Source organism: Cephus cinctus, unplaced genomic scaffold (genome assembly GCF_000341935.2).
Source record: "Cephus cinctus unplaced genomic scaffold, Ccin1 Ccin1_scaffold0240, whole genome shotgun sequence".
Taxonomy (NCBI): domain Eukaryota; kingdom Metazoa; phylum Arthropoda; class Insecta; order Hymenoptera; family Cephidae; genus Cephus; species Cephus cinctus.
Genome location: NW_014332956.1, coordinates 769,614 through 781,280, shown reverse-complemented (window position 1 = coordinate 781,280; position 11,667 = coordinate 769,614). Strand labels below are relative to the sequence as shown.

Here is an 11,667-nt window from a genome sequence, read left to right as displayed (position 1 = left end):
TATCTTGATTTCTTAAATCTTATGAGGTTTTCTTTTTTTTTTTAGCACGGCAAAGGATAAAAGTCCGCCCGGAAACGAATGGATCTTGACTGGACCTAATGGGAACAAGGCATCCGTGTTACGTTTCAAGTAAGTTAAGTAAATTAATGCTATCAGATATACAGTAGCGCTTCTCAAAGTCGCTGCTCTAGATCGTAACTGTTCTAGCTCTTGAGGAATAAACAATGAATGCTGTTACTTGAATTTTTAGGTGTTCCGCTCTGGCTACTCCACCGGAAGAACCGCCAGCTAAGCAGCTTCATATGACGTATAAAATATTTCAAACAGACACCAAACTCATCAACCTATTACTTCAGTCCCATGGATTTTCCGAAGTGAGTAATGTCTCTTGGAATTTTTGTCGTTGCACAAAATTACTGTATTAAAATATGGACTGCATGTGTGATACGAGAGTTATACAGGGTTAATCATACCAAATTTGCCAACTTAAGTCAGCCTCTCCGCTCACTTCTTTGGTAGAACCAATTGCAGTTGGTGCATACTTATTGAATGATACTGTATAGGTATACATATTGAATTAATTAATATTATCTTGTGCTGAAGAAAAAACAGAGTCTGTATGCGGCATTAGATGATCTTGGAGGAGTCCATGGATACGTGATATTTAGTCCTCCGTATTTAGACCTTGTTTAGAATTAATCACGTTTCTTTAATCGGCGATTAATCAACCAAAGCCATTTATAGTTTTACATGGTAATGAAATCCGAGTTAACATTGAATAACGTGAAACGGCTATTCAGATATACAAGTCGGAATTATAAAGCGCCTTGTCGACTTACGCCTGTCTTAACGAATGTTAATTCTGAATTAGAAGTACTTAGCATGTCGTTGCGAATCAGCGGAAGCCGATGGGAATTATAATCACTTGAGAAACAGTGAAAGTCTTCGTATTCGCCAACGTTTAATGAAGGATTCGAACATTAGTATTATCTCAAATATAATTGCACTGTTAGTACCTTAACTGCCTATTGCACAATGTTTGCATCTGGTATTATGAGAGCATTATATTGATATTACATATCTAATTATAACCGTATGACGTATTGCAAGTATAATTGTGTGACAATAGCAAGGCTATCATAGACAACAATCACAGAAAGAGATGTTTAATGTAAAAGCTTTATTGTCTGAGGATATAAATGCATAAGTATTTGTTGCGAATTCATTACAGTCTAATGTAGACGTACGTATATCCACTAAATTTTTATATTCATTTTATTTATTGCTTGCAACCATATGTCTAGTGATGAGATACATAGTGAAAATTTTTTATAAATCTTACTTCGACATATCCACGAACTTCGTCAACAACCTTATCTTAGACCTCTGACATATTGTATATGAGCTGTTTCAAAGCAGTAGTTGAGAGGTTGACAAAAAAAAAAGAGATTTATATTAAATATTATAACTATACAGCTGATTTACATTCTATTCGAATTGCGAACGTATATACAAAGTGATAAGGCCCAGCCAAGGTGTAGTTAAGATCTGATTAATTCCGTGAGAATTTTAAAATTTATTATCGAATTTAATATGTCCCTAGTGCGCATTAGTACTGGCAATCTTGTTAACGCATTATTATCTATAATTAACATTTTATACTGCTTCAGCAGTGTTCGCGTTTCATTAAAATTCTACACTTTGCACTTTCGAATGCCTACGTATATGTTATGAAATGCTTTCACTCTTCTATTTGGTAATCTCTAGTTCGATACTCGTATAATTCATAAACGAGGATAGCAGTGATAGGTTAATAATTCTTTTGAAATTCGGATTTAACTTCAAGTTATAACTATGTCCAGCTTAGATCCAAATGTACGTACATTTTGTTTTGAATCCATTTTATCCGTGCTTATCCTCTTTTACTTATCACTGATTATAATCATCTTTCTTTTCCGCATAAGTACCCGGTGAAAATTCTAATACTGATAATTAAACAGCCTATTAGAAAATGACAATGTCAATTTGAACAACAGCCAATCGTGTCATGGACGCGGCGTATTTGCACGGCTGCCCTGGCAGCATAATGATCAGCCTTGACACAATGCTATTGGATGCAGTTGCTCCAAAACCAATGTGACCCGGGACATAAGTCTACGTCCAAGTTCGCCCTAGCGAGTGTCGTCCGTAACATCCGTACACCTTCACAATCTAAACCCCAGTTTGCCAGGTTTCCAATACGACGAAGTTTCTTGCAACTCTTGAACATATTCAGGACGGTCGTGGCTGAAACCTTGCTGGCTTCGTATATGTAGAAGCACGTCAAGTTCTGAATGAGACTGTTCTCATACTTGTCAGATTTGCGGGATGACTTTGATCTCATCGTAGAAACGTTCAATAATTTTTCCAAATGCCCATTCGTTAGGTCGTAACAGCTGTGAACGTGTAAGGCCGTTAGTTCTGGTGCAAGGAATAGGATTTTTGTAATAGTTAAGGCGCTGACGGTACGTCCAAGTTGAACTTTTTTAAGGTACTTCAATGAAGAAGGATCAGGACCATCTGTCCATATGACATTGGCACCATCTTTAGTTAGCGTTCTCAAATTGGGGCAGCTATAAAAGATTTCCTTGAGATCCAAATCCAATGGGTTCTCACTCTGCATCATACGAAGATTCAGATCGTGAAGTTTCTGCCCATTGGTTCGTAGGTATTCGTAGAAACCATCGAGCCATTCTTTCTGCGCAGGAATGCCGTGCACGCTAAGGGATGTGACGTAGGGAAACAATCTAAGCGCTTCTGGAGGATGATGAGGTTCTGAGATGTGAAGTTTTTCAACTCGTGGACAAGCCTGAGCCAAGAGTTCTAAACGTGCAGGCGTGGTTCGACAACTTCTTGCCTGAATGAGGCTAAATGGTGTTTTAAAACTGATGACTCCTCTGTTCATGATTTCCACCACTCTTCCCATATGACTGTATTCGGCCAGGGATTCTAAACTGGGTACATGGACTAGGGCTAGAAGTACTCCTGCACTGGTTACACCCGTGTTTGCTACGTTAAGTACTCTGAGTGTGTCACATAGGAAATTTCGACTCTCGTAATATTCCAACAATACGCCTTGCTTTTCATTCTTCTCAGTCTTGGAGCTCTTGACTTTTAGTTTGGATAGTAGAGTCTTAAGTCGTAACCAACTTGTTGGCTCTTGAGTGGTCAAAGGAGGAACCTTATCCCTGAGTTCTACCTGCAGTAATAATTGTTTTAACCCTGCATCTGTTACTTGTCTGGAGCAGGCCACGTCCAATATCACCAGCTTTGGACAAGCTTTCCCCACAACTTGAAGCACAGCATCGCTGGCTATATTGCGAAGCGTAAGGCTCAGAAGATTTTTAGTGCTCATCAATGCAGAGCGTAGCAGCTTACAGTCCAATCTAAGCAGGGCAGAGCGAGCCAGCTCCAAATATTCTAATCCCACTCCTTCTGTTGCCAACAATTTTAATAATGATGTCTGATGGCTGCATCCATAATAACAGCATAAGTTCACTTTCAGTTGCTTTATGTCATGTCCAAGAAGGAGGGCTAGTAGATACAATGGAGCAGGGCCTGAGATGAGAGTTGATCCATCCGATGAAGGTCCGTATAACATCCTTGAAGTCTCTTCAATGATTTGAGAACGTAAGCGTGCTGGTAGAGCATTGACATAGTATGGTCGGATAGTTTGCTTGGCAAATGCTAAAACTTGAGGAGCTGATGATTCTTGAGAAAGCACCTGTAGTCGGCGACACGTTCCATCAAGTTGCTGGCACACTCGTCCCAAACTAAGCACCTCTAAGGAGTTAGGCTGACGATAGCCAGGCATCTTCTTCTCTTATTCATTCACTGTAAAATACAAAAGAGATTGACTTTATTCAATCATGTCACTTTCACATTCAACAAAATGAGTACAGACTTTTGAACAGGAATTACAGGTTTTCACATTATATTTCTTAACTCCCCAATATGGTTTGCCTCGATATTAAACACCCACAGCACTGTGAATTTCTTATTACTACAACCATACTGACCATACTGGTAGGCTAAGTTACAATGCAGCATAATATTAATCTTCATCACTAAACAAATGTTGTCACACATTTCATTAAACATAAGTAGTCTTTTATTTATATTTCCATGATTTTATAGAAAAATTAAGTCACTATGAGGACCAGTTTGCCAATATAACAGTGTGCAACTTCAATATAAAAAAAATATTAGTGTTGAACGAATGTAGTGGATTATATCTCTTCGACGCAGCTTTTAGAGTCAAGTGTAAACGTTAGCAGAGTAGTGTTAATGCAAATTTTATTTCACATCATGTACAGTGATGCCTGTGCAAACAATTATCAATTAGTACACCAAAATTTGCACCAGTCTAAAAAATTTCAAGGATTTTCTTGTCAATAATTTTTTATTTCCCATTCACCCAATAAATGAAACGGCTGCTTGTATAACGTAGCATTGAAATTAATATAAGAAAAAATCATTGAAAAAATCCATCTTAAACTGCGTTTTACAAGCTTTACGTTAACCTATCTCAATTTTGCAAATGTTCATAAAACTACAATCGCACATTATGGTGCGTATATTCGAGAGACGCATTAGCACAGCTTTGTTAATTGAATCCCGCGTGTAAATAACTTTCCTGCCCAATAGAAATGATGTGTGAATAACTATGACGGAATGTATTACAGTTCTTATACTGTTTCAAGTTATACCAAAGAATGACACTTCTTTATACGCATGAGTTCTATTACGTGAAGAGCCTACCTTCAACATTTTCACGGTCCAAGAGTCATTGTTTCACAAAACTCGTAATAGAATACAAAAATTTCTTCCCGAGGCACGACCGCCGTCGTCTTTCACCGAATGTTTTGACAGAGTAATAAAAACTGCTAAAGCCGACGCAACGCGCACATGCGCTTCACGCGGCATCTTCACTTCGTACCGATTAAGAATTTTAAAGTCTCTAGAGCCATAGTAATGACGAATTAAATATCTACCGATTAAAGTTAACCTCAAGAGTGACTGGCACAATTTAAGTCTATATGGATTTAAAAAATTTTCAAATCTGCTTATATAAACCTTCATATTCGTACGGATGAGATTAATTTATGGTGATCATTGGATTTTCCGGGTTTGTCGCGCAACTTTGCAAATGTCAAATACGCGGATAAATCGTTTGTTTACAACCATCGACGGCTTTAACGCATTCTAGGGATTTATAAAGTCTGACCGATGTACTTTTTAAAAAAATAACTCGTCCGTATCGGTTTTATAAAAATGTTATCCGTTTTCGCATATTTTTCATGCAAATTGGCAAGATTGCGGTATCTCCGGCGCCTTAATTTGACTTGTTTTGGATAGTACTTTTGACGTGAAACAAAAAAGTATACATATACAACACTTCTGCAAAAGATACAATTCTTTGAAAAGAATAACTCGCTTGGTCTAGTAGAATCCAGCTACACAGAGATCGATTCTGTAATGTGCTTGGAAAGAGTTGGGTATAGGTTAGGTTGGGTTAGGTTATGTGACGGTCTTTTAGTTATAAAAAATCGTCTGAACGATCTTGTAGTGCTGTGCTGGATTGGTCTAGGTCTAGGTTATGTTATACTTTTTTGTTCCACGTCAGAAGTACTACCCAAAACAAGAGTCAAATTAAGGCGCCGGAGAAATCGTAATTTCCCCCGCAAATTTTATTCAATGTGTACTTTTTAGAGAAGCATGTATAGTTTATTACATTCACACAGTAACGACACAGTAACAATCATATTAAATTCCTAAATCTTTCAATAACGTGTCTATGGACAGGATTTCCATGTACTTTTGTACAGCTAATATTTCGATATCTAAAACTCGTTTCAATGCGCTTGTGTCAATAGCATTTTTGCAATTGCATTAAGTAGTTGAGTTTTATAAACAGTATATCGCTTTTTCGAAACTATATGCGCATGTTAGCTTGATATCTTATTCATGGTATCATATACAGTCAAAATGAAACTTAAGGAAAGACTAATGACAATGCTGGTGTATTATCACGCATCGTTTTCCGTCAATAGTTAAGTTCAACAATTAAAACAAAATTAAGGATAATTATTTTCTAGCGAATTCATTACAAAAGATGTCTTGAAAACTACACGTAAATATATTTGTCATTAAGTATGATATAATTTATAATGATAGAATAACCGAAATTTCAGATCCCATACAAGGATGTTTATATTTCGTAGAAAATAATTTACTGGCATCTCCCAAACTACTGGAAATAAACTTATCTAGTACGATAAAAAAATGCAATCCAAAATCGTCACCACAATTATATTTACAAACCACAATGACAGATTCACACCGATTGATAAGAAATTTATAAAATGGAATAAACGTTCCGATTCACATGAAATGTTCATCGAACACGTGCACTGAAGTACAAGGTGGAAGAAACTACGAACTTCTAGAATTTTTCTATTGACAATGTGTCACAAGGAATGTCAATGTTAATCACAAGATGATTGCACAAGGACACAAAATTGAAACATAATATATTAGGCGTTTATCCGAAGCAAAATAGCATGTTGAATCCAGTTGACATTTGGTACAGAAATTTCACAAAAACTATACAATGGCTAGAAATAGTTGCTCGTTTCACACATTGCTCCTGTCATTATTTGCAATTCGCCACAGTTTTACGTTAAAGAAAAAGCCAAGCGTGTTAAGCGTTGTCTATACCTTCAAACAAGCAAGTTTCCTGCTGGTGTCTCCTGAGCAAGAGCTCGTGCTAGACTGCCGCCTCTCCGCTTGGAAATTGTAAACGTCTCGTGTTCAGCTCGTGGCCTCGCTGCTTGCCCACTACGCCATCAAGCTTCTCTCACTGTCTATGCAGACCCACGAGGGCTTAAAATACTATAGTTTATTTACTACGGCGTCAATACCCCAGCCGTCCAGTTATTTCGAGACTTTCTGTATCTACGAAAGAGATCTTTCGACCAGTAGGCAGTAGCAGAAATCGAGAAGTCTTTTTTTAATGACAACTGGATTATAATATATAGCTTGATAATAAATATGAAACTTCCTTAATATATACTAGCTTATTAACGAAATAGATATTTAAGAATACGTTAATAGGCTATATACATAGTTTTTGATAGATTTAAATCTGTGGAGCGTGCATTGGACTGAAAGTTGCCTACTTCCTTCTTATTGTTAGTCTGAAACTTTCATAGTCTCATGAAGGTTAAGGTGAGGCTGGGTTGTCAGATTTTAGTTCAAGGATACGCTGAGTTTTCCCAGTTGCATTTTATGATTCCTTATTATTTTCGGAGATCTACGTAGAAGATATTGCTTTACGTTTGAAATATATATATACACTATATATCAGCATTAAGTGTGCAGCGTGATCCACAACCCTAGGTATCTATACAACTATAGCCCTGATTCCTTGAATCTCATCTGCCCTCGCGGTTCAAAACGTTTTCAGCTTGGTTGTTATCCTTGATTGGTAATGCAATATGTAACTCACGTACGCCAAGCAGTAATTCTTTTATTCTATTCGCACGCGTCGGTCTCTGCTTCTTTTCTCGTGACTTCCTTTAATCGATCTAATAGAATTTAAAATAGTATCTCTTATTGATAACAAAAAGCTGTTTCGCATACAAGTTCATGAGCGGCCCAATTCGACAGACTTGTCTTATAAACTCATTTCTTCCTAGTTAAAAAAAAACTGCTCACCCGCTACATGAATATCATCCGTATTTTCATATTGAAACCGTAAATATTTTCGTGATGTAAATCCTGCTAAAAAGATATATACATCCAGTCACAACTGTAATCGGTACTCGTCAGACAAGGTAACCATTAAAGTTAACGACGCAATGCAATTCTCTTCGAACGTCACAAGTTGCACCCAATTACGATTTTTTGCGTCATTAATATTTCCGCACGTCTTTTCTCTGAGGGTCGCCCTGCGGAATAGTCAGACAGAACTCGCTACCGCATTGGATTTAACCGATAGTAATGTAAGTCATTATATATGGATGTGCCATAACTCTTTGGCTCCGGTATTCGCGTCCCTGCACTGGGACTAAAAACAGCTATTCGAGACGTTGAAAAAAAAAGGATGTTGACACCCACTCAACTGTGGAATCTCGCTCCACGTAACCTATTCTGAATATGTCTTTTTGTCGGTATGTTGATAATTTTATGCGGCAACTCCGAGGGTCGTCGGTTACCATGGTGGGGTTTCCGAGGGTCACCATCAGTCTTAAGGTCCGTGACTAAAAAGTCAACCGATCCCGAACTGCTTAAGTGACTATGTATACCATGGTCATAAGTTTCTTATACCTTCCGCAAGCATATATTAATTTCCGCATTGCGTTTCTGTCTGCGGTGATGCTACTACTGTAGGCAGAAAAGTCTCTGACTGTCATTCGCATTAGCATCGTAATAACCAACTTTCAAGTTTTTTAACTCATGGCTACAGACAATTTAAAACACTAGAGATGAGATACCAAAGAATTGAATTACTCAATCTCAAACCATTAAGTTAATAATATAAATAAGAATTTGTTTTTATTTTACCATTTTTCCGTCTACTCCCTGAAGAAATAATATGTTTAGCTTCTAATTTGATAAAGGGAAAGGTAGATACCTTTCGTACCGTCCTCAAAGGCCATGACGGTCGGTAAATATATTTTCATTGATAATATTCACAAATCCCCATACTGGCGCTACGACTCCAATAAAATTATATGAGTATAGGAGGCTTGACTATAGGAATGAGATATTTCACTGTGCATTGATTCTTCAGTATTTAACGTACATTTCTTTAGATATCACGTCTATTGAATATGAATATCAAACCAATCCAATCTTGCAAGACGTACAACGCGAGTCAGCATTTGAAAACTATTACTGTAAATAGATAAGAGTCTGTTTACTTAAGATATAAAAATTCCATCCCTAAACCATTTTGTGAATCATTAGGACCAATCTGTACTGCTAAGGTATTTACGTTCTTCTTCATTATCTCATTTCCCACATCATTCTTATTCTCAATGTTATCCCGTCCATCCCGTAAGTATTCGTTGAATGGTAAATATTCAAAATGAACCACTATAGCTAAGCGCGTGGCGCATACAAACGTTCCAGGACGCATAAAAATCTCGTTGATTCGACATAACTTGCTTTTGTGACGCAAGAAGAAATCGATTAACCACCAAGAGAGACTTTCATCGATAAATGAAGATTCAATGTGCTTGACGTGTCTCCAGTCACGTATTCCTATAAAATCTCAACATCGCTCTTTGTATTCCATAACTATTTTACATAGTTCCTGCCGATCCAAAGTGTACCGAATTCTGCTTACACGTGACAATGAAATTTCCAAGAGGATAAGTATATAAAGTATAATAATGTATTACAGTGAAAATATGATGACAAATATGACACTTGTGTTAGAACCAATTTACTAAAGGTTATGTAAAATAATGATTTCTATCTTTAAAGCCATTCATCAATGGTTTAATTTGCCTCTTGTTTTTCTCCACGTCCACTTCCTACTATGAGCCAGTAAACGCGAAACCGCAAAATGGTAGTTTATGGCCGTTCTTCCGAAATTGAATAGTTCCTTGACGTCCTGCACGTTACGAGCGGCGACCTTGCGCGAAGGAAACTTCGCGACGCGTTACGTCGAACGAATCGCTGATCCGTCCGACCAATGAAATTGCAATGATGTTGATTTTCATTGGTGTCAATTAATATGCTCTACATTATTCACTACAGCGTGTAGCAGATCAAGTCTTATTATCTATCGAATCTTGGTGCTGCGATCTTCGCTGTCCTCGACGAAGATTACAAATTTTCCAACAATAAGAAATGGGCATAACGACTTGGCCATTTGTATGACAATAATTTAAGGATCGTTTTATATTTATGGACCGTGAAGGGCGTTTTTCTCGCTTGTAAAAGTCTTATTGCTTTCTATACAATGACAATCGCACGGCATACTCGCGTGCATACACGTCCATTGTAACTTATGGAGATTCCCGCACAGAAATGGCGTACGTTTTAAGGTCATGCGATGCGTATACGTACATGGAACGTTTATGAAAATTGTAAGCATATTTTCGCAGGTGACGCTGTCAACCAGTGACGTATGAAGGTCGTTACAATTTACATTTTCAAAAAATCATCTCTCTTGAGATTCGTTGAACGAATGTAGCTTAGGGTGTGCTACGTGCGTATACATACTTAAACCTTGCAATAATTAGTGACTGCATTGTCAGTAGGTTATGCCACACGCTTCAATTAAGAAATAATTAATGTACGTGTCAATACGATAGGTAAAGGTCTATTGAATAGGCCGACGCAGCTATTATCATGGAATTATAATTTATAAGAAGCACCTTCGCAAATGGCGATCGACATGACGAGTACGTGCAACTGTTCGAATAGCACGTCACTCATGTACTCTAGGAAAGTCTTCTCGACAGTAGATCCGTTTTGATAAATCTCTCTACAGATAAGGAATATAGAATATTAAATAATCTACGAGTGTTGATAAGTTATAACAATCTATGAAATACTGTCGTGGTCGTATATCTTCGAATTTCTATTTACCATAAATTATATTGATCTATGGATCACCTCGCGTCAGATTTATAACTGTGTTGTTTGATTTCTATAATCATGGCTGTACGCGTGTATACAGCGTGTATTTAAGATCGGTTTAAATTGTGCTATATTCGTAAAGACCATTGTTTTGAGTAATGTAATTTTTATATTTTAATGGCACATGGAGGTGGGGCATATAATTGAATCTTACATCCGGCGATCACGAGTCGATCGTTTGAGAATATTTTTAAAAAATTCGTCCCTCATTTAATACAGCGTGGAACGTGGCTGATCCTGAATTCGTATTATTGGTGGTTTATTATATTTCCTTGTTGTTTTTTGTAATCTCTTTCCATTTTTCATTCGCTTTCCATTGGTAATTGATCCTTACAATGTTGACTTGCTTGAATTTCTACTAAGAGCGAAGGCTGAGAACATCGTCAGAAGCGTCCTTTTCATTGACAGTCAATCCGGATTATGGTGATAAATGTTAATGGTAAAGGATGCGGTTACCGTGCTGGAAGTGCGAGAAATATTATTGTTAATTGATCGATCTCTGAATCCGCTTCGTGATATGTCGACTAATTACATAAGAATTCAATTTTTTCTTCGGATCATCTTACGTGTCGGACACTGAAAAAAGAAATTACGATAAGGAAGTTTTATCCTAAGACCTTGAATTGATCGAAATTTATTTAAATTTCTAATTGTAATTGTTTTGTGGGAGAATTTTTGACTTTGGACACAGTGTGTTCTTTTTACATTAGACGGTCGCGTCAATAAATACGGCCAAACTCGTTTACCACGAAACCGCATCCGAATTAATTTTATATCGGAGTGTACTCTGAAAAATCACGTAGCGTAATGCTCTTCCTTAAGTAATCTACATCCTGTGCAACTTCGAGTACAATAACGTTCGTCTTCTTCACCGAAAGAAGATAATTTGAAATGTGAAGAGAATCAAAGCAATTAACAGTCTGCGTGCGCGAATACAATTTTCTTGGAAATACCCCCCCCCCCCCCCCC

The 11,667-nt window shown here is 37.3% G+C and overlaps 2 protein-coding genes across 9 annotated transcripts in view; one reads left to right on the top strand and one right to left on the bottom strand.

Moving 5' to 3' along the window:
* Nucleotides 1-11,667, top strand: part of LOC107265789 (tubulin polyglutamylase TTLL5) — a 28,325-nt gene that overhangs the window by 8,749 nt on the left and 7,909 nt on the right. For all 7 annotated transcript variants that reach the window (XM_015735592.2, XM_015735593.2, XM_015735591.2 and 4 more), the window contains 2 exons: nucleotides 46-129; nucleotides 251-374. In XM_015735592.2, the coding sequence (XP_015591078.1) occupies nucleotides 46-129; nucleotides 251-374 (208 nt within the window). The remainder of the gene's footprint in view (nucleotides 1-45; nucleotides 130-250; nucleotides 375-11,667) is intronic.
* On the bottom strand, nucleotides 1,162-6,923 carry LOC107265792. 2 transcript variants are annotated; one of them, XM_015735602.2, is made up of 2 exons: nucleotides 6,760-6,923; nucleotides 1,162-3,873 (listed from the first exon to the last, which is right to left on the bottom strand). In XM_015735602.2, the coding sequence occupies exon 2, from the start codon at nucleotides 3,851-3,853 to the stop codon at nucleotides 2,108-2,110; it is 1,746 nt and encodes a 581-aa protein (XP_015591088.1). In that variant the 5' UTR covers nucleotides 3,854-3,873; nucleotides 6,760-6,923; the 3' UTR covers nucleotides 1,162-2,107. The 2 variants fall into 2 exon arrangements, with proteins under 2 accessions (XP_015591088.1, XP_015591089.1); XM_015735603.2 differs by lacking the exon at nucleotides 6,760-6,923 and adding an exon at nucleotides 4,801-5,403.

Excerpts from the sequence above, each read along its gene's own strand:
- LOC107265792 (XM_015735602.2), bottom strand. The coding sequence starts at position 3,853 with ATGCCTGGCTATCGTCAGCCTAACTCCTTAGAGGTGCTTAGTTTGGGA.